At 44.7% G+C, this 22,337-nt stretch overlaps 1 protein-coding gene and 2 long non-coding RNA genes across 4 annotated transcripts; 2 read left to right on the top strand and 1 right to left on the bottom strand.

The window, feature by feature from the left end:
- Positions 1-672: 672 nt before the first annotated feature.
- mapkap1 (MAPK associated protein 1) lies at positions 673-11,939 on the top strand. Of its 2 annotated transcripts, XM_078088364.1 has the most exons (13): positions 755-991; positions 2,599-3,085; positions 5,158-5,196; positions 5,475-5,564; positions 5,696-5,844; positions 6,260-6,432; positions 6,498-6,674; positions 7,249-7,358; positions 7,874-7,981; positions 8,875-9,015; positions 9,556-9,693; positions 10,325-10,422; positions 10,580-11,939. In XM_078088364.1, exons 2-13 carry the CDS (start codon positions 2,803-2,805, stop codon positions 10,700-10,702), a joined length of 1,629 nt encoding a protein of 542 aa, XP_077944490.1. In that variant the 5' UTR covers positions 755-991; positions 2,599-2,802; the 3' UTR covers positions 10,703-11,939. The 2 variants fall into 2 exon arrangements, with proteins under 2 accessions (XP_040053856.1, XP_077944490.1); XM_040197922.2 differs by lacking the exon at positions 5,158-5,196 and having other exon boundaries at positions 673-991.
- A 4,065-nt stretch (positions 11,940-16,004) lies between these two features.
- On the bottom strand, positions 16,005-17,116 carry LOC144388254 (uncharacterized). Its single transcript, XR_013452572.1, has 2 exons — positions 17,024-17,116; positions 16,005-16,322 (listed from the first exon to the last, which is right to left on the bottom strand). It is a non-coding gene; the product is annotated as an uncharacterized LOC144388254 (long non-coding RNA).
- A 1,323-nt stretch (positions 17,117-18,439) lies between these two features.
- LOC144388253 (uncharacterized) lies at positions 18,440-19,271 on the top strand. The gene is made up of 2 exons (XR_013452571.1): positions 18,440-18,538; positions 19,162-19,271. It is a non-coding gene; the product is annotated as an uncharacterized LOC144388253 (long non-coding RNA).
- Positions 19,272-22,337: the final 3,066 nt, after the last annotated feature.

Below are 22,337 nucleotides of genomic sequence, written 5' to 3'. Positions count from 1 at the left end.
GAAGACACCAGGCCGGGGAAAGTTTTAAAAGGATGAGATTCAAGTGAAGCATTAGTAAATATCAGGGATGTTCAATCAGATACAAGACTAGACGGTATTATAGAAACCCATCAAACACTTCTCCCAATCGAGAAAAATAAGACAGCGGCCTACTTTATGGTGCTCATAAAGCGTTGAAGGGAACAAACTGGAAGACAAATATGCAAAGATGGCAACAAGGAAAGAAGAGAGCAACATGAATGAATTATGGTATTGCTGAAGTTAAGTGCAAAGTAAAAAATGAAATGAAACGCAAGAGGCAGAAGAGATGGGACAGAGAAATGACTTAATATAATCCAAAAGAAAGTTGGAGAAATGAGAGAAACTAGCTGAAGGAAGAAAGGGGAAGATGTCATGAGTAGAATGAGGTTTGGATCCACAGGTCTTAGAAGCACACAAAGAATACTGGGGAAACACCCAATGGGCTCCTGTCAGTACTGCAGTGAGGGGAAACAATAGAACACGTCATTGTCCATTGTCCACAATACAATCATCATAGGAAAAGGCTCAGGCCGAGAGAGAGAAAGGTTTGAGTTCACACAAATGATGCAACTTAATTAACAATAAACAATTAAATAGTTTATGGGGAAATATTTAAATACCTACGACACTGATACATAAAATATACAGTAGCGCTGTCATTTCAGTCCACACTCCTTCTCAGAAGGTGGCGGTGATGCGCACTGGAACGCTCTTTGCCAACCACCAATAAAAAACAAAAGAGAAGAAGAAGACGAAGAAGAAGAAGAAGAAGAAGAAGGGAAACCCCCAAAAGAAGAAGAAGACTCGCTAGCTTGGCTGAGCTCAGCAGGCTGAGTTGTTAGCAAGTGTGTAAAGATGTTCCTGTAGTTCACAGTCTCCAATGGAAGGCGTTATTGTCACTATTGGGCGTATGCGTGCATAATACGGACATGTGGACAGTTATTTTCCTGATCGGATGTCACTTCTAAAGGTGGGACAACGTCATGAACTGACGTTAACAAACTTAACGTCAACAGTTCGCTAACCGCAATCAGCTAGCAAAAGAAAGCTCCTATTGTGCTAACCTCAACAAGCTCACGAGCTGCCTCGATACAACAACATAATGCACACTTGCATTCGGGGCGACATATTTTATACACAAACACCGAGTACAGGTGCGACTTTTAGAAGGTCCACGCGGGCTAAACTGACTTACTGTTCGCTAATGTGTAGGAGGTTTAAGGTAGCCAGTTAGCAAGGTCAGCTAACGCCAACTAGCTAACCAGAGGCTCTTCGCCTTGTAATCGGCTCGGTCACTGGGAATGAGCGTGACACATTACGCACTTCTTCCTTTAGAGAAGCGGACCACGAAACTGTTAGTGTGCACGGTAATAGTTTTGTCTAAAAAATACAAATGAAGCATGACAGATATGACATCCTCCTTGCACTTTGCAGCTTAACGTTAGCCACAGTTAGCCTCGGCCGGGAGACTTGTGTGTGGTAATAACTGGTTCTAATAAGTTGAATAAAGCGCTGCACATATATGGAACCTTACACATGATTGCAAACACTTGGGCTGGTCATCTGGAGTAGCTTGTTGTGTCAGATACACTCGTTGGGCTGCAGCATCCTGCGTCTAACATGCGAACCTCAGCCGGGCTGAGGCTCCACCGCGGACGGGCTGATTCACAGCTCTCACCTCGGTGGCGATTAGCAGCAGCTTTGTGTTTACAGTGTCAATACGAAGACCATTTGTTTACTGGTCAACAGTGATGGCCAACACACAGGTCTTTGACAAAATGTCAGTGTTTTGTCAACATCATCTTTGTGACTGAGTGTCTCCACATGATCATGTTGGAAATGTATCTTCCCGTTGGAAACAATTCTTACTCGACACCGGTGAAAAATCCTTTAACAGGACATTTCTGAAGTAAAACTTGACGGTAGGAACACATGCACGTCATGCTGCTTTGGAGGTCTGTGTCTCAGCCTCCGGATTATATAGTGGAGATGACGCACGCACACGTTATGCACACAGGTTGAAAGTCTGCATGTTGGTCTATGAGGTTCTCTGAGGTCTGCTGAGTCTAGTTTGTGGCGACCGCGGAGTAGAGCGGATAACCGGTTACTGGATACCACAGGGTTGAACCCCGGCGTCTCCATGCACTGTCTAAGTGTCCCTGAGACCCCTGAAGGGTCCCCGGGGGGCACTGTGGGATGGGAATCATTTCCCCACAGGGATTAATTAAGGATACTTCTTCTAGTTGAGGTTACACACACCAGTTACTCATCAAGGCTTCTCCGCTGGGAGGTCACATCCTCGATGGCCTTCCGCACTGATATTGCTTGAACTACCGTGACTTCATTGGCTTGATTTTGATTGGTTTTCTACTAAGGATCAATTCAAGGATGAACTTTTTGCAGACTTGCTTCACTTTACAATTCATTTATAGGCGTAATCCAGTTTTAGTACGTGATTAACGGCGCACATCTAAGAGTCTCAAATCCATAACTTACTGAGCTTTACACCAGCAGGCTGTTAAATGTTAATATATTCATTCTCCTGCACCATGTAATAACGTATTATGCCCAAAACAGGTACTGGCCTCTTTCCTTCCTTGAAGCAGAGAAAATAATTAAGAGATGGAAAAGATGACTACGCTCCACTTTTCGTCGCCCGCTACTTTAAAACTCTCAGAGAGCGACTGAAAGGAAAGAGAAAGCGGTCCCCTGGAATACAATCAAGAGGGCGAGGCCAAGGGAAAACATCGGAAGCTGTCGGCATCTCTACGAAGCAGAGGAATGGCTTTCTTGGACAACCCGGCCATCATTCTGGCTCACATCCGACAGTCTCATGTGACAAGTGATGACACAGGAATGTGTGAGATGGTGCTCATAGACCAGGATGTAGACCTGGAGAAGTGCCAGCCGGCTCTGGTGCCTGGCAGCAGCTGTGGGTCAACAGGGTCGGACTCCCTGATGGAGGGAGACGGCAGCGTGACCGACAATCATGCCTGCGACCTCTCCCAGTCCCTGGACATCACCTCCAGCTGGGACTTCGGCGTGCGCCGGCGCTCCAACACAGGTAGGCGCATCTCCGGGCTGTGGCGGGTCAGCAGGGCAGGCTTTCTGCCGGGCCCCACCTCAGCGTTATAACAGAGGCAGCCAGAAAGCCTGTTGTGCCGCTGTTGTGCTTTAGGGGGTTTGTGTGTGTAATCTGGGCCGGTGGTTTTCTGAGGCTCATGATAAATTGTGTGGGGTTAGATTGCAGGTTCCTGTGTGAATGATTTTCATTTCTATGGTGTAAGCAGCACACATCTAATCCACGATGATTCAATTCTGAGCATACTTTGTAAATCAAGCAGACAATGTCAGACGGTTCATTTAGTTTTTATTGTTCGCTCGGGTCTGCTCGCTATAATCAATATCTCTTTGGAAACCTTTGTACACAGGAACTACAGTTCCACTTTCGTAGGTCTTTGAAGCCTGCAGCCGTCTTGGATGACCGTTTCCTTCTGCGTTTCTGTCGGTTGCACTGAACAGAAATGTCCCTCATCACGGTCTCAATCTATTTGTTAATGCATGGGGATCCAGCAGAGTGTTCTATATTGGTACTATTGGGTCTGATTAGGGATGCACCGATCCACATTTTTTCACTTCCGATCCGATCCCGATACCTAAATTTGGATATCGGCCGATACAGATAATATTCCGATACCAGAGCTGTGTTTGCAAAACAGGAAATCCTGTTAACAGAAAAAATTCTGAAAGCAAATTTGAAACTAAGCGTTTCAGATTGATTGTCACTATTTATTTAATTTCATAAATGTCAAATACTTGAGTCTTAAAAATTTAGAAATATGAAAAGTGCAAGTGTGAACATCTTACACACACATACACATACACACTTGACACACAGTCTGACTCACTTGTTCACAAAAATAACAGCACAAATCAAGTAAACTGACTCTTGTATCATGAACAACATGTCAAATATCTGAAGAAAAGTGCAATAAAATAACTGTAAAGATCTTACACACATGCACACTTGACACAGTCTCACTCATTCACACACGCAATCACACACACACACACACAATAAGTTTTAAAACTGTGTGCATCAGAACAGCACTTAAGATGCCCTGGAATAAACTAAACACCAGAGTCTAACTATTCTTTAAAAGAAAACAAAACTTGAATGTCTCAAAGTTGACTGAGGAAGTGATGTTAGTGTTCAACAAATCTGACATCGGCAGGTTCTTGTTGAGGAATATGAGCATTTCTGCTCTCTCTGCAGTTAGACGATTCCTTTTTTCATCCACGATATTGGATGCCGTGCTAAACAGTCTAGCCTCAGCGCTATCCTGCTATCCTGCTAGCCTGCTAGTCTGCTAGCTGGCTGCAAACTGTGGAATGGATTCCTGAACGGAGGCGCGGCTCAATGAGACAGTTATGGGACACGCTCAGGAAATCCGTTTGCAGCCAGCTAGCAGGCTAGCAGACTAGCAGACTAGCAGGCGGGGATCACTTTTGGAGTCATTTCAGCAGACGACGTTAAAGCGCAGACATGGCTCATTGATATCGGAAATCTCCAAAGGTTGTATCGGAAAATCCGATACCCGAATTTCTCTGGTATCGGGTCCCGATACCGATACTGGATCGGATCGGCCCCATCCCTAGGTCTGATTGCTGCTTTTCAGCTAATCGATCACTAGAAATTCAGTCAGTTTAGGCTTATAGCAGCTAATCTCAGGGCTGGTCCAGGACTGTAGACCTGAGCCAGCCCTGGCTATAAACGTCAGACAAGAGGAACGTCTTAAGCCTCGTTTCATGCACCTGTAGCCTCAAAAGGCAGTCCTTAAAGTTGGTCTCATCACTGAGCCCTGCTACTCAGTTTGCATCCTTGTGTTAGCCTCTTTAGTCCTCTTCAAGTGGTGCTGTGTTTTTGTGATAGACATTTCCATAGTGAGTTTGAATCAAACGGTGTCAATCTGTTTTAAGCTACATCGAGGTGTAATTGTGGTTTTGGGGATGGAGGGAGTCCAAAGGTTGACGCCTTGTCCCTTTTTGGCTCCCTTGAGTTTGGTGCAGTGCTGGTCTTGGTTCTGGGTTTTGGGTTGAGACTTGAGTACTGACCTGTGGCAGCTGTCTCATCAGGACTCCATCAAGACAGCCGAGAGAAACCCGGGGCTGCTGGTAAGAGGAGAGGGATGGACGAGAAAGCGGTTTAACAAAGTGTACAAGGTTTATCGATGCAAGCTTTACTATTAGTGTGTATGACTGTCCTGTAACATGGCAGAGTGCATCCGTAAAGTTATAATGTCCTTCTTTCCTCGCACTGCTGTCACCGGCCCAAGGAAAGATGAACCTTGTTTGAGCTAAAGGACAACGTACCGGTGTCTTAGTGGTGTACGTGATGCTGATTCATGGCAGCCGTTTGTCCTGTGGCTGAAGCTGTGCTTTTCTCCTTCCAGCTCAAAGACTGGAAAGGTTACGGAAAGAACGGCAGAACCAAATCAAATGTAAAAACGTTCAGTGGAAAGAGAGGTCAAACTCTCAATCAGGTAAGCTTCTGTATTGTTGATAAATGTACTAAACTCAGCTGTGGTCCTTCATCTGGACGTGCTGCTGCAGTAAGAACAGACCAACGTACCTGAAAGTAACTGCGTGATGCTGCGCGGCGTTTGTTGTCCAGCGGAGGATCTGGGCTCCCTGTTTGAAAAGCGGGACTTTAAGGACCGGCCAAAGACTGCGGGCACCAAATCCACGCTTTCACTGCGGCTGGAGCAGTGCCCCCAGCAGCTCAACAACCCCTTCAACGAATACTCCAAGTTTGACGGAAAGGTCAGTTATTCCACATGTAGCTCCTCTTCATTTGTTTCATTCAGATGTATTCAAATGAAACTCATTTCAGAATAGCGTATCCTGCCGTAGCAAAAAAACAACTGATTTTATTTGGTTTAATTAATGCTAGACAGGAAAACGTAATTTTTGATGTTAACGTCTAAGCCCAAATCCATTGACCCTTTTTTCCAATGGATAGAAACAGCGCAAAATGTTAGAATCCAATGAATCAAAGTGATTAAAAGATAAATACTCCATGTAAGGCCTGTGATTTAACAGCGCTCCTGCTGTAACACGAGCCCTTCACGCTATCCAGACGACCTGCCCTGTGGAAACGTCCCGCCTGTGGACGCTGGAATTGACCGTGTCCCTTTACTCTGTTGTCTCCGCATCGTGTCCTCTTCACCTCTTTCAGGGCCACATTGGCACAACGGCTACAAAAAAGATAGAGGTCTACCTGTCGATGCAGCTGGCTCAGGAGAAGGTGCACCCGATGACGGTGGTGACCATCGCCAACGCACGCGTCCACGACCTCATCGGCCTCATCTGCTGGCAGTACACGAGCGAGTGCCGAGAGCCCAAACTCAAGTGAGCAGAAGACCGACTGCGCTCATTCTGTGGTAGAACGTTTCGTAACGCGCGTGTCTCCACAGTGACAACGTGAACGCCTACTGTCTCCACATTGCGGAGGACGACGGGGAGGTGGACACGGACTTCCCCCCGCTGGACTCCAATGAGCCCATCCACAAGTTTGGTTTCAGCACCTTGGCGCTGGTGGAGAAATACTCCTCACCAGGCCTCGCTTCTAGACAGTCTCTGTTTGTCCGAATGTGAGTAGGAGATGCATGTTCATGCATGGAAGCAACCGGGGGGGGTCTAATCACAATTTCTTTCCCCAAAACCTTTTTCACTTTGGCATTACGGGGTGTTGTGTGTAGAATTTTGATGGAAGAAAAATGGATTTAAATCAATTTTGGAATAAGACTGTAACATAAGGACACGTGGGAAAGGTGAGGCGCTGTGTGTGAATGTGGTTGCTATGCTGATTGTTTCCAGGGATCCAGTAAGAAACAGCAGGCGGTGGGTGGTCCTGGTTTAATATGTACGAGGAGTGCAGGGATCAGTGGTGTTGAACCAAATCCTATTTTGCCAGCTCTGATTATTCCCCAAAGTTTACAATCAAAAATAATAATGTTTCTATGACCTCTGGAGTGGTGTGTCAGTAAGATTTCTACTCATATTCAAAACCTTTTGTAGAATCAATTCCGCTTAAATAGATAGAAATAGTCTCTTTTGAAGCATTAGAACTGAGCAGATGCCGGCCGGTGGAGTGTTGTCTACTACATTACCTTGATGAGAAGGTTCAACCCACACATGCATTCTTTACCTTTCTTCCTCCTTTAGAAATGCTGCTCATGGTTTCTCTTTAATCCCCGTGGACAGCCTGAAGGTTACCATGAAGGAAATTCTGCAGAAAGCTCTGAAGAAGAGGAAAGGCTCCCAGAAAGGCTCAGGTAATGACACCATGCTTCCTCTCATCCAGCACATTGATCCTGTTCACTGTTTTAGCTCAGTCAGCTGTACTGAACCAAGTGAATATTGTGCTCATCATCCCCCATCCCTGCCTGCCATTATGAAGCCAGTGACATTTTCTCACTTGGAGATTGTACTGGAACACGGTTTCTTCCCCCTAATGATCTTAATGATATACACATAAGTCAGCGTATTTCTGTTCATCGCTTTTCTCCGTTCCCCGGATGAAATCATGATCCAGCATGTAGAATTCTAAAAGAAAAAAGTAATACACACAACTATTGTAGGCGGTCTCATCCCCAAACTCCAAATGCACTTCAAAAAGAATTATTCTTGAACATACGTCTTATAACCGGTCATTTCGACTCTTTTAAGGTAAATGACAGATGATGATGGAGGTTTTACAGATCACTGGTTTGTTGGTGGTGCTGAAACCAGAGCCAGCGCCCTCATGCTGAAGCTGTCGTCTGACCCCCCCCCCCCCCCCCCTCGACAGGGCCCATGTATCGCCTGGAGAAGCAGTCGGAGCCAAACGTCTCAGTGGACCTGGACTCGACACTGGAGAGCCAGAGCACCCTGGAGTTCTGCCTGGTCCGAGAAAACAGTAAGTGACCCTTCCCCTGGGAAGCTCCTCCCTCTTCCCCTCGCCTCCCATCTGAGGGCGGCGGTCAGTCCTTCAGCAATACGCCACTACGGAAGCGTTGGGGGCTCTAACAAATAGCTGGAGCTTCATGCGTAACGTCAACATGCAATTCCCCATTGGGTTGGTCAGTTTAAAGGTGCGACTCCCGCACGGCTGCAGATGTGATGACTGATCCGTGTTTCCTCTGTATTCATTCTGCTGGCGTTCCACCGCGTCGGTAACATCCTCCGCTCTGTTGTTTCTCTCCGAGCAGCGAGGCAGCAGCTGAATAGTACAACACTGAGTCTGCTTATGGGCCCTGAGGATCAAACCTCACAGTTCGGATAACTGGGAACCGCAGATCAACAACTATTTCTTTTGAAATAGTATATTCATAATATTGTGTAATACGGTTTTACTGCTCATGTTCCTTTTATAGTAACAAGTCCCCGAATTAACGTTAAAAACTATTTAGCATATTTTCAGTATTGATATTTCCTTAAAATAGCATGCGATCAGAGCACGCCCACTGCCGCTTCCTGTCATGCTGCCTGCACGCATGACCGTGTCTCACGTGCACCAGCTTTTTACTCTTTTACAGGCGTTTAGCCTGTTAGCTCCTTTGCTTGCCGCATGCAAAGGGAAGTAGGGGTGTAGTAGTCGCGCTCGGTGTTCGCTGGTGGGCGGAACTTCCGTGCACGTTTAGAGGACAATTGTTTACGTGAAGAAGCAATTTCATGGAAAGGGATATTCACGGATGATCATTGAAGTCTAAGAACCCGTTTCACAGTTTTGCTCAGTGTTGAGAATAAGGGCAATTGTAGCATTATGTGATGGTTTTGTAAACCTCGCTGCGATCGTCCTCCTGTCTGCAGGCTCTAGGGGCGAGGAGAGCTCCGAGGAAGACCCCCCCATCGATATCACCACGGTGCAGGACATGCTGAGCAGCCACCACTACAAGTCCTTCAAGATCAGCATGATCCACAAGCTGCGCTTCACCACGGATGTCCAGCTAGGTACACGCTGTGAGCCACAGCTTCTCTGCCAGCGTGGCGTCATGCTGTGTGTGTTAGCGTAGCGCGGTGGAGCTAGTGCTAGTTGTGCTGCGCTCAGTTACTTTGTCCACACTGTACACGGGAGACAGCGACTGCAAAGAGTCGATAGTACCGTGTTTATGCTGCTTTATGTGCCACTACTCCCTTCAATACTTTCATCATCATCATCATTTAGGGAAATCATGTAGGATGTGGGGATATTTGTTTTTAAAAACCCAAGTTAGAATATACCTGTCTCTTTTGTTAATGTTCTTTCTAAATCTATCTCCTTCCTGACGTCTGAAAGGCGTCTTTGGCGCTTTTGATTATTTCATCTGTTATATATATATACACCAAAGTACTGGACACATTGAAATGTTTGACCGTATGAAGGAGGAAAAAGGTCAAAGGGCCTCACAAGTGCATCAAAGTGGAACCTGACTGCGTCCATCCAGCACAGCGGTTTGTGTATACTAAGAAGTGTGGACATCATGCGTGTGATAAAAGTCTCCATATCTTCAGGCGTTTCAGGAGAGAAGCTGGAGATCGATCCCGTCACCAATCAGAAGGCCAGCACCAAGTTCTGGATTCGACAGAAGCCCATCTCCATCGACTCGGACCACCTGTGTGCCTGCGACCTCGTAGAAGAGCGAAGCCCTAGTGAGTGGACCGCGCAGGCACAGCACATCGGGATGCTTCCCTAAGAACACACGGTGGAGACCTTTCCTCTGGCCGTTAAACTGCCTTTAACCTTAAATTATACGGGACAGACGGGAGTCCAGTCTGATCGGTAAAGTGTCTCCTAAAGGTGACTGATAGAAAAACACCTGTGACATGATAGAAAAACATAATGTGACTGATAGAAAAACACCATGTGACATGATAGAAAAACACCTGTGACATGATAGAAAAACACCTGTGACATGATAGAAAAACACATGTGACATGATAGAAAAACACCTGTGACATGATAGAAAAACACCAGGTGTTAAGGGGAAGGTTCTGAGTGTGAAGTAGCTTCAGTAGAAGAAGAGAGCAATGACGGCATGTATAAAGTCACTGAATATGTATTTTCCTGTAAGGGTGTTCTCATTATTCCGCCTTCCTCTCACGTGGTGACAGATGATTCACACATATAGGATTGCTCTTCTTTTGCCCTGCTACTGCTCTTCCTCCGCCCAGAGACGAGGGGAGTCCTCATTGGGGAGACTCTCAAAGACATGGCTGGAGATGTCCATTGTCCGTCTCATTAAACACTTGTCTTCACATGTCTTTCCCCCGTGTCTCACAGGCCATGCAATATTTAAGCTCACTTATCTCAGCAACCACGACTACAAGCCGCTCTACTTCGAGTCTGATGCTGCTACTGTCAATGAAATCGTGCTGAAGGTGAGTTCTTCTTCACAGTGTGCCTTCGTCTCACTTTTTATAGTGCCAATGTACTGTTTAAATGTACTAGTGGTTGATCTCCATTTTGTTGAGGACTGTGGCTGCTAAGCTGTTTGCAATCAACAGTCCCAAACACCCAATGAATGTTTGTTTTCAGGTGAACTACATCCTGGAGTCCCGAGCCAGCACCTCTCGGGCCGACTACTTTGCCCAGAAGCAGCGGAAGCTGAGCCGGCGGACCAGCTTCAGCTTCCAGAAGGAGAAGAAGACTGGCCAGTAGACGGACTGAAGCTGCTCAGAGCACAGAGTCAGGCTGGTTGACGGGGCCCGGCGGCCCCCCACCCGGACGGCAGCGGGCTGAACCCAAGCAGAGACTGACAGGAGAGTGGAGTCTGCTGGAGCACGGCGCCGCTGAAAGCCCCTTAAAGCTCCGTGGTGCATCGAGAGGCCGCGACCAAAACACTTGTCTGCGCGTACGTGGGGCTGCGGCTCTCGTTCATTCACTGCCTCTGAATACGATCTCGTCCTCCAGGACGGATGTGTACAATTCAACGAAGAAAGCCCCGCGCTAAATCTTTGCTTCTGTTTTCTGTCTTCAATAGCCTGGAAAGACAACTCTGTGCTTTTTCATGTACTGTACATAGAAAAATTCACATTCAAGAGAATGAAATAATGATTTATCAGAAATACAATAGTCTGGATTATTGCAAGCAGGTCGATACCCTTCTGCCTTGAATCCTCCAAAGGGCTAGCATTGCATTGCCTCTTAACGGCTCTCAACATGGCGACGGTTGAGCAGCTAACGGTGCTAACGGTGCAGACCACGGTACAGGTGTCGATCCAACAGGTACGGAGCGACTTCCCACGCTGTACATTCACATACGTCATCATTGTTTGCTGCTTCAATAATGCTTTGAATATCCAACTTATCATTGTTGACATTGTCTGCGCCCAGTTCATCTTTTCCAACGCCTCCCAGTACAATTACTGGGAGGCGTTTTTCCCTCGACCATAGGTCTGGGATGGACAAATGAATAGAAACACTTTTCCCTCTATTACAATACATTCTTTATTAAATCAATGTGTGCTTCAGCAGCTGAGGGAGGCGGTGAGTGCACACGTAACGCCTGAAAGGTGCCGCGTGGCGTTTAAAAAGTCAAATGTACGCAGTCAGCAGCGCCCACAGCGACCAAATACTGCTCCCGTGTTTCCCCTCCCAGCCAGTTAGGTGTCCGGCGTCTTGAGTTCATCCAGGACTGAACTGCTCACACTCAGGGATCGCGTGAAGGATGCTTGTGTTGTTGGTGTTCCCGTGCCGATGCGTCTGCGGGACGAATGGGGACAGGGCGCACATCCGCACATGGAGCTGCGGGGGGCCGGTGGTCGGCCTCACATGTGCGCTACGTCTACTCAAACCGCTTGTTTTCACACTGACAGGCTCAGATTGTTTATTAAAAGTGACTGACGGCGTCATGGAACGAGGCCTACAGAGAAATAAAACCCTTGTCTCTACCTTCCACTGGATCCAGTGTGTGTTTCTGTCCGGCTCCTGTGAGATCTCAATGTTCATACTTTGGCTCAAGTGAACACATTCAAAGAGCTCGTCCGCATTGTAAAAGGCTTTAAATATTTAGCAGTGAGCTGCGCTTTGTGTGCTGCAGCACAACAAACCGCCCAGCAGTACTCGAGCATCAATGTCAGACACTTCTAATAACGTCTCTGGAGGGACGGCGCTCGTGTGTCACACGCTGTCCTCATCCCTTCTGTCCACCTCTGCTGCCAGGCGATGTCTTTGTAGGGAGACGCATTGTTGATGGGGGGCAAAAGCCACAGTTCTGTGTCTGCTGCTAAGCTAATGGAAGGTGAAGGGATGGGGCCTTTAATACGAAACACTGGTGCTGCACCCTGTTCGGTGACCTTTCATTTCACGCATACAGCATTTAGTACTTCATGAACGTTTAGCGTCTGGATGCATTTGGACTGGATTCGGTACCGTGAACGTTATTCCCAGCTTGGTTGGAACCAGTGCTGTAGTGGTAAAATTAGAGGTGGGTAAACTCTGAATTTTGTGATCATACAGACCTCGACGCGATGCGAAGCAACGCAACACAAAGCGTTGCGACTCTGTAAGGCTGTCCTGGCTGTATTGCATTATGTTATCAGTAAAAGTCATATACAATCAATGACAATGAATACATGTGTATGAACAACATAAGTTAAAGGAACACTCATGTACTACCTATGTCATCATAAATAGCCCATACAGCATGTTTTTTTCACGTTGAGAACTGACTTGTTTTCTAATCTACGCGTCACCAGGCGTTTTTATTGTCCTTTTACCGTGCACGACCAGCGAGCACAGAGCGCGGGACTACTACCCCCCAGTCGGTCGTTCCGCCCGCAACGACTACTACCCCCCCCCCCCCCGTCGGACCTTCTCGACCGGTCCGCGAAATATTGTCTGACATGAAACCGGTCCGTGAGGTAAGAAAGGTCGGGGACCACTGGGCTGATCCACAGCGTGTGTTTACACACCTCCTGGATCCTGATTGGTCGCTGCTGCAGCCGCAAGGCGCTGATTGGATGCTCACAGACCGTAACACAGCGCAGATGAACATGATTCAGACTACGGCGTTTATATGTTCAACAATAGCAAACGTAGTCTTAGCTGTTTTAAAATTACACCAAGTTTATTTCGGATTATTCCAACGGAAGAATACAAGGCGCAGGGATGTTTGAGGTGCGTAAACGCTATTTCCAAAATTATAGAGGTGCGTAAACGGCGTTTACGTGCGTTTACCCTCCACTACAGCCCTGGTTATATTATATAGTTTATCACTTGTTACGCACGCCTCGTGGATGAGGGAACGCAACGACCCGCCGCTCGTCATCTCAATGTGGTTATGGGGGAAGGAGGTGTGGTGCGTGTAGGTACACGGACGACCAGAACACATATAGCCCGTAAAAAGGAATGTTTATTAATATATATATATAAATACGGGTTGCTTGGGAAAAGGGGCTGGGCGGAACCAAAACAATGAACAAAACAAAATAGTCCCTCTTGCCTATCTGACCTGAAACACCCCCCCCCCTAACCTAGCTTGAGCACTAGCAAGGCTCACTAACCAAATACAGGGGGTGGTCCGCCCAGGTCTTGCCTAGTGTTTCTAGACAGGAGGATGACTACGGGTGGTGTAGACCCATGGGCAGCTTGCCTACGCACTCCCAAGGTGCTTCCCCTTTTCCCTGGGAACAAAAGACAAAAAAAACAGGATTAAACACAAATGACAAATTTCACAAGCACACAGAACAAGATTTAACAGAGACTCCAAGTCACTCTCTGCTCTACAACCCACACCCAACGAGCGAGAGCTTCACAACAAAATGGCACCACTTTATGTGTTGCGAGGGAAGGAATCCAGGTGCAGCCACTGACGAGTGGGTGGGGCCAGATCTCCAGTCTGGGGACTGCTGCTCCTGGAATCATTACATTTTTACATTACATGTCATTTAGCTGACGCTTTTATCCAAAGCGACGTACAATAAGTGCATTCAACCATAGGGTACAATCAATCACCTGTCAAGGCACAAAACCACCAAACACAGAAACTGGGGAACGTAACACACTATATAATCATTTTTACTTGTATGGTGACTAACAATTTAACTTCATGCCTCCTCAACGGTAAAACATATTAATTAATACATGAATTTAGTATTTAGTAATAGAACATAACAAATAAAAAAGGACAACTAGATGTGTTAATGATTGTCTTGAACATCAACCCCGAGAACAAACCTTCTGATTTGTTGGCTGATTTTAGTCACTAAAGATGGTTGAGATCAAGTTACCATTAACATTGGAGTGAGTAAATTATCCTATTATAATATTTAGAATTTGTCATTTTGGGAGCAGTTAACACACATTTGTCTGATCCGTTTTTTACCATATTTATTTATTCATCTATCTAAACTGTAGGAATGTTGAAGGGCTGCAGCTCGCATGCTGCAGCGTGGCGGTTCATTGAGTTTCTGATTGACAGCGTGGGAGAGAAGATGTCGTCTGTCGCCCAGCAGCAGAGAGAACGAACAGACATTCGTAACTCTGGAGTTGCACTTGACTGCGTCATTAGAGACGCTCACACGTCCCGATGAACTTGGGGTTTGAATTTGCTTTATTTGTAGAGAATTTAACTTGTTTGTGCTTTGAGTTGCCTGACATCATTTTTTAGAAGCATTCATGTTTTAATCAAAATGTTCCATATCGGAAACATGTTCATTGACTAAATATTCTCTTCTTCTTCCGCCTGATGTCTGATTACAGGAGGAAGTGAGTCAACAATTGAAATCAGGCTTAAAATGTCGACTGAAACCTTTGTGTGTCATTTAATACACAAACGCTCATTAACTCAAGATCATTGTTGTTTCACTTCATTCAAGTAAACAAGTAATAAAGAACATGTGATTCTCTTTGGTCTGAAGAAAACAAGACGGATTCATTTGGTTTTATTTTTATTAAAAGTATTTTCATTGTTAAAATAATAAACAGACGACATATTTAACAATAATAATAACACAATCATTGGGAAAATATCTGAAGCAGTTCCTGAAAAGAGAGAAAAGAAAAGTTACTAACATGTTAATGTTGTTAGTGTGTCTGTGTGTACATCTAAAGTAAATCTAAGTGTCTTTGTGCAGAACCAGATGTTTGTGTGTTTTAGTTTACTTCTGAATACTAATGTGTCTTTGTGTACATCTAAATATTAGTGTGTGTCTTTGTTTAGAACCAAATGATAGTGTGTCTGTGTGTACATCTAATTGTTAGGCGTCCTAATGGCGTCCCGATGACGTGGCGTCCTGATGGCGTCCTGATGGCGTCCCGATGACGTGGCGTCCTGATGGCGTCCCGATGACGTGGCATCCTGATGGCGTCCTGATGACGTAGCGTCCCGATGACGTGGCGTCCTGATGGCGTCCCGATGACGTCTCGATGACGTGGCGTCCTGATGGTGTCCCGATGACGTGGCATCCTGATGGCGTCCTGATGGTGTCCTGATGACGTAGCGTCCCGATGACGTGGCGTCCTGATGGCGTCCCGATGACGTCCTGTTGGTCTGCAGACAAGGAGAAGAGACGTGAGGAGGATCATCAGGATGTGTCTGTGTGTACATCTAATTGTTATTGTGTCTGTGTGTACATCTAAATATTAGTGTGTGTCTTTGTTTAGAACCAAATGATAGTGTGTCTGTGTGAACATCTAATTGTTAGTGTCTTTGTGTACATCTAAATACTAGTGTGTTTTTGTTTAGAACCAAATGTTAGTGTGTCTGTGTGTACATCTAATTGTTAGTGTGTCTGTGTGTAGATCTGATTGTTATTGTGTCTTTGTGTACATCTAAATATTAGTGTGTGTCTTTGTTTAGAACCAAATGATAGTGTGTCTGTGTGTACATCTAATTGTTAGTGTGTCTGTGTGTATATCTAATTGTTATTGTGTCTTTGTGTACATCTAAATATTAGTGTGTGTCTTTGTTTAGAACCAAATGATAGTGTGTCTGTGTGTACATCTAATTGTTAGTGTGTCTGTGTGTATATCTAATTGTTATTGTGTCTTTGTGTACATCTAAATATTAGTGTGTGTCTTTGTTTAGAACCAAATGATAGTGTGTCTGTGTGTACATCTAATTGTTAATGTGTGTCTTTGTTTAGAACCAAATGTTAACGTGTCTGTGTGTACATCTGTGTGTGTGTGTGTGTGTGTGTGTGTGTGTGGGTGTGTGTGTCATGAGTAGATCTGGATTTGCTCCTGAGGGGTTGACGCGGCGTCCTGATGGTGTCCCGATGACGTGGCGTCCTGATGGCGTCCCGATGACGTGGCGTCCTGATGACGTCCTGTTGGTCTGCAGACAAGGAGAAGAGACGTGAGGAGGATCATCAGGATGTGTCTGTGTGTACATCTAATTGTTAGTGTGTCTGTGTGTACATCTAAATATTAGTGTGTGTCTTTGTTTAGAACCAAATGTTAGTGTGTCTGTGTGAACATCTAATTGTTAGTGTGTCCCGATGACGTAGCGTCCCGATGACGTCCTGTTGGTCTGCAGACAAGGAGAAGAGACGTGAGGAGGATCATCAGGATGTGTCTGTGTGTACATCTAAATGTTAGTGTGTCTGTGTACGTCTAAATGTTAGTGTGTCTGTGTGTACCTCTAAATATTAGTGTGTGTCTTTGTTTAGTACCAAATGTTAGTGTGTGTCTTTGTGTACATCTAAATGTTAGTGTGTGTCTTTGTTTAGAACCAAATGTTAGTGTGTCTGTGTGAACATCTAATTGTTAGTGTGTCCCGATGACGTAGCGTGCTGATGGCGTCCTGTTGGTCTGCAGACAAGGAGAAGAGACGTGAGGAGGATCATCAGGATGTGTCCGTGTGTACATCTAATTGTTAGTGGGTCTGTGTGTACATTTAAATATTAAAGTGTCTTTGTGCAGAACCAGATGTTTGTGTGTTTTAGTTTACTTCTGAATACTAATGTGTCTTTGTGTACATCTAAATATTAGTGTGTGTCTTTGTTTAGAACCAAATGATAGTGTGTCTGTGTGTACATCTAATTGTTAGGCGTCCTAATGGCGTCCCGATGACGTGGCGTCCTGATGGCGTCCTGATGGCGTCCCGATGACGTGGCGTCCTGATGGCGTCCCGATGACGTGGCATCCTGATGGCGTCCTGATGACGTAGCGTCCCGATGACGTGGCGTCCTGATGGCGTCCCGATGACGTGGCGTCCTGATGGCGTCCCGATGACGTGGCATCCTGATGGCGTCCTGATGACGTAGCGTCCCGATGACGTGGCGTCCTGATGGTGTCCTGATGACGTAGCGTCCCGATGACGTGGCGTCCTGATGGCGTCCCGATGACGTCCTGTTGGTCTGCAGACAAGGAGAAGAGACGTGAGGAGGATCATCAGGATGTGTCTGTGTGTACATCTAATTGTTATTGTGTCTTTGTGTACATCTAAATATTAGTGTGTGTCTTTGTTTAGAACCAAATGTTAGTGTGTCTGTGCGTACATCTAATTGTTATTGTCTTTGTGTACATCTAAATATTAGTGTGTTTTTGTTTAGAACCAAATGTTAGTGTGTCTGTGTGTACATCTAATTGTTAGTGTGTCTGTGTGTAGATCTGATTGTTATTGTGTCTTTGTGTACATCTAAATATTAGTGTGTGTCTTTGTTTAGAACCAAATGATAGTGTGTCTGTGTGTACATCTAATTGTTAGTGTGTCTGTGTGTATATCTAATTGTTATTGTGTCTTTGTGTACATCTAAATATTAGTGTGTCTTTGTTTAGAACCAAATGATAGTGTGTCTGTGTGTACATCTAATTGTTAGTGTGTGTCTTTGTTTAGAACCAAATGTTAACATGTCTGTGTGTACATCTGTGTGTGTGTGTGTGTGTGGGTGTGTGTGTGTCATGAGTAGATCTGGATTTGCTCCTGAGGGGTTGACGCGGCGTCCTGATGGTGTCCCGATGACGTGGCGTCCTGATGACGTCCTGTTGGTCTGCAGACAAGGAGAAGAGACGTGAGGAGGATCATCAGGATGTGTCTGTGTGTACATCTAATTGTTAGTGTGTCTGTGTGTACATCTAAATATTAGTGTGTGTCTTTGTTTAGAACCAAATGTTAGTGTGTCTGTGTGAACATCTAATTGTTAGTGTGTCCCGATGACGTAGCGTCCCGATGACGTCCTGTTGGTCTGCAGACAAGGAGAAGAGACGTGAGGAGGATCATCAGGATGTGTCTGTGTGTACATCTAATTGTTAGTGTGTCTGTGTGTACATCTAAATATTAGTGTGTGTCTTTGTTTAGAACCAAATGATAGTGTGTCTGTGTGTACATCTAAATGTTAGTGTGTCTGTGTGTACATCTAAATATTAATATGTCTTTGTGTGCATCTAAATATTAGTGTGTCTTTGTTTAGAACCAAATGATAGTGTGTCTGTGTGTACATATAATTGTTAGGCGTCCTGATGGCGTCCCGATGACGTGGCGTCCTGATGGCGTCCTGTTGGTCTGCAGACAAGGAGAAGAGACGTGAGGAGGATCATCAGGATGTGTCTGTGTGTACATCTAATTGTTAGTGTGTCTTTGTGTACATCTAAATATTAGTGTGTGTCTTTGTTTAGAATCAAATGTTAGTGTGTCTGTGTGTACATCTAAATATTAATGTGTCTTTGTGTACATCTAAATGTTAGTGTGTGTCTTTGTTTAGAACCAAATGTTAGTGTGTCCGTGTGTACATCTAATTGTTAGTGTGTCTGTGTGTGGATCTAATTGTTCGTGTGTCTGTGCGTACATCTAATTGTTATTGTCTTTGTGTACATCTAAATATTAGTGTGTGTCTTTGTTTAGAACTAAATGTTAGTGTGTCTGTGTGTACATCTAATTGTTAGTGTGTCTGTGTGTAGATCTAACTGTTAGTGTGTCTGTGTGTACATCTGATTGTTATTGTGTCTTTGTGTACATCTAAATATTAGTGTGTGTCTTTGTTTAGAACCAAATGATAGTGTGTCTGTGTGTACATCTAATTGTTAGTGTGTCTGTGTGTAGATCTAAATATTAATGTGTCTTTGTGTACATCTAAATATTAGTGTGTGTCTTTGTTTAGAACCAAATGTTAGTGTGTCTGTGAGTACATCTGTGTGTGTGTGTGTGTGTGTGTGTGTGTGTGTGTCATGAGTAGATCTGGATTTGTTCCTGAGGGGTTGACGCGGCGTCCTGATGGCGTCCCGATGACGTAGCGTCCCGATGACGTGGCGTCCTGATGGCGTCCTGATGGCGTCCTGTTGGTCTGCAGACAAGGAGAAGAGACGTGAGGAGGATCATCAGGATGTGAGACAAGATTCATAGATCCAATTATTTTAATTTGATGCACATTGTAATTATTTCATGTTTGTATGGATGTGTAAATCTACATTATATATTTGTGGTTGTTAAACTGTATTTCTGTATTTGCTTTTTATGTTTAGCTAGTCTCTGTGCATACCAATATGTTAGTGCGTCTCTGTGTAAGTACTTTTTACATTACATTACATTTCATTTAGCTGACGCTTTTATCCAAAGCGACTTACAATAAGTGCATTCAACCATAGGGTACAAACTCAGAAGTGCAATTTCCTCAAATAACCTTTATATGTTAGTGCGTCTCTGTGTAAGTACTTTTATATGTTAGTGCGTCTCTGTGTAAGTACTTTTATATGTTAATGCGTCTCTGTGTAAGTACTTTTATATGTTAATGCGTCTCTGTGTACATCTACATGACAACAGCAGGAATCAGAGGTTTATCTCAAGGTATTAGCTCTAAATCACAGCCTTCTCCACCCGATAGACCAATACATCATTCACAGCAGTAAGGCTGCAGTCTGTCTGGATTCCTCACTTACCTTGAGCTCTGTTAAGTGCAGCAGAACGCGTCTTCGTCCCCTCTACAGACTCCTGAGGCCATGGTTGCTTTCTGCAAGTGTAGGTCCGGAAAACTTCAGTGTGTAGATGCGAGGTTTGAAACTGACTGACTGGATGTGCAACAGACTGTGTTCTTATGCTGTGGTGAACGGAGCATAGAACATAGAACATGGAACATGGAACATGGAGAAATGTTCCATCATGATGTAACGTCTCTATGGTTACAGTGAAGGTATCTACAACATGCAAATGAGCCTTTAGAGTAAATGTGTGTGTGTATTTGTATTGATGGAGCTCATCCACTTGACATGGTGCATAAAACACTTTGCTCTACTTGTTTTTTTCTATGACCCCATCTTGATCTTGAAAGCAAACACTTTAAGAATAAATAAAGAACGATTTTTGTCCATTGTTTCATCAAGTCGGAAATTTGTAAACTGTTGAATCCGGATTTTTCAACATCCCTTTCGAGCCCTCTTGTCTCCAGTCTTCATGCTAAGCTAACCAGCGGCTGGCTTTAGCTTCAGCGCGCAGACATGAGAGTAGGGATGAGTATCGTTTGGGTTTTTCCGATACCGATCCTAAACAGCCTGAACCCAAACACAACTGACAACTTCAAACTATGCACAATATATGAACTTTTGAAAGTTTACAGTATGATTACAGTGTTTCCCCTCTGTAACAGCGGAAGTGTAGTTAATTGGAATTTGGGGAATATTAATCATTTAATTTGAGATTCATGTTCATTGTGCAGGAACTAAAGACATTTATTGAAAAGCATTTACGTTAGATTGACGCCCCTTGTTTGTCTCAAAGTATTGACGTGCAACACAGAAGAGCTGCATGAGGCGCGAGAGCACATCGCTTTTCTATTGTGTAGAGAAATAAATACGAATAGAAGGTAGATGGCTAGCTAGCTGCTGTAGCTACACAAGCGGTGAGCCATCGTTAGCTGCTGCGAGGACAGAGTTATCAGGCTGTTTCATTAGGGTGACCAAACGTCCTCTTTTCCCCGGACATGTCCTCTTTTTGAGACCTAACAAAAACGTGATTTTGCTTCGTCGTATATTTGTGTTTTTCTGGGTCTTTCACAAACTAGTTATTACGCCCTTACAAGTGTTGTAAATGGTGTCTCACTTACGTTCCACCTTCTTGCGCGAGCTCTGACTGTAGAGAGAACAGTCATTGGTCGACCGATCTCAATGTTGCCAGATACACGATAATTATCCTCCAAATACGACCATTTTGAGCCTTTGGTACGATACTTCACCATTTCCAATCTGGCAACACTGAGCACTTTGCCGCCTCCACTAGCTGCGTTGTTTACAGCACATCTGCAGCCATGCCGAAACTAAAGGTAAGTTTACGGACGAACTAACAGAAAATACCATGTTTTCGCCTCGGCCGTGATGCTTCGGAAGCTTTTCTTATTTTAATATGTGGCTATATAAAGCTTTTACTATTCATTATTTGTTTATTTGTTATCATTATGGCTTCAATATATGGACAAGACACATTAAATAAGTGCTGGACTAAATCCCACAAAAAAGATTTGTTTTACAGTTGCACTTTTCAGTTTTGTTAAAGTTCAATAAATAGATGTTCATATAGTCATTTGTGTCATTTTTGTCATTTCATTTCACCAATATGGCACCGGTGCTCGGTACATAATCCTACATGAGAGTGGTCAAATCAACTATTGCTAAGTAAAGGTTTGGAATAGCTCAAATGCAACGAACAATATCTATTTAACTCTCATTCATTACCAAAACAGCTGGGCATGGTGAAGTCTTTGGCCCTGCGTTTATTGGAGGCTGTTTAAGCCCTAGATGAGAAAAGTGCGCCTTCTGCTGGAGCACAATGGTTTCTTCATTCATCAAAATTTTAGACTATACAACTATTACTCGCACTGTCATCAAATCCCCCCAAATGTGTTTTGACATTCGACGGGGCATTTATTTGAGTTCTTGTGAGAATTTCACCGAACTGCTCCGCGGCGCCCACAAGCCGCGCTCCTTCCTCCTCCTCCTCCTCCGCCTCCTCCGCCTAGTGCTCGTGCAGTGCTGACACACAGGTGATGACGGTGTTTGTGGAATCCCCCGACGTCGTTTAGTGGTAAATTACTACCAGTACAGATAGTTTTAGGATGATAATAAAAGAAATAAGCCTCGCCACAGCTCCGTCACGTTCTACCCTGTCTCCTCCACCTGTCACTCACCTAATCAGTTCATTCAGTGCACCTGCTACTTATACACTACTGAGACATCACAAACACTACTGAGACATCACAAACACTACTGAGACATCACAAACACTACTGAGACATCACAAACACTACTGAGACATCACATATAGGAACGTTGGGATGGAAGGAATGAGCACAGGGACCAGACCCTCCTTAACATGTTGATCTTCACATCCAGTTCCTTCAGAGACATCTAGAGGCCAGCAGAGGAC

This window comes from Gasterosteus aculeatus, chromosome 14 (genome assembly GCF_964276395.1).
Source record: "Gasterosteus aculeatus chromosome 14, fGasAcu3.hap1.1, whole genome shotgun sequence".
Classification (NCBI taxonomy): Eukaryota; Metazoa; Chordata; class Actinopteri; order Perciformes; family Gasterosteidae; genus Gasterosteus; species Gasterosteus aculeatus.
The sequence above is the reverse complement of the archived record's forward strand: the minus strand, read 5'-3'. Positions and strand labels throughout refer to the sequence as shown.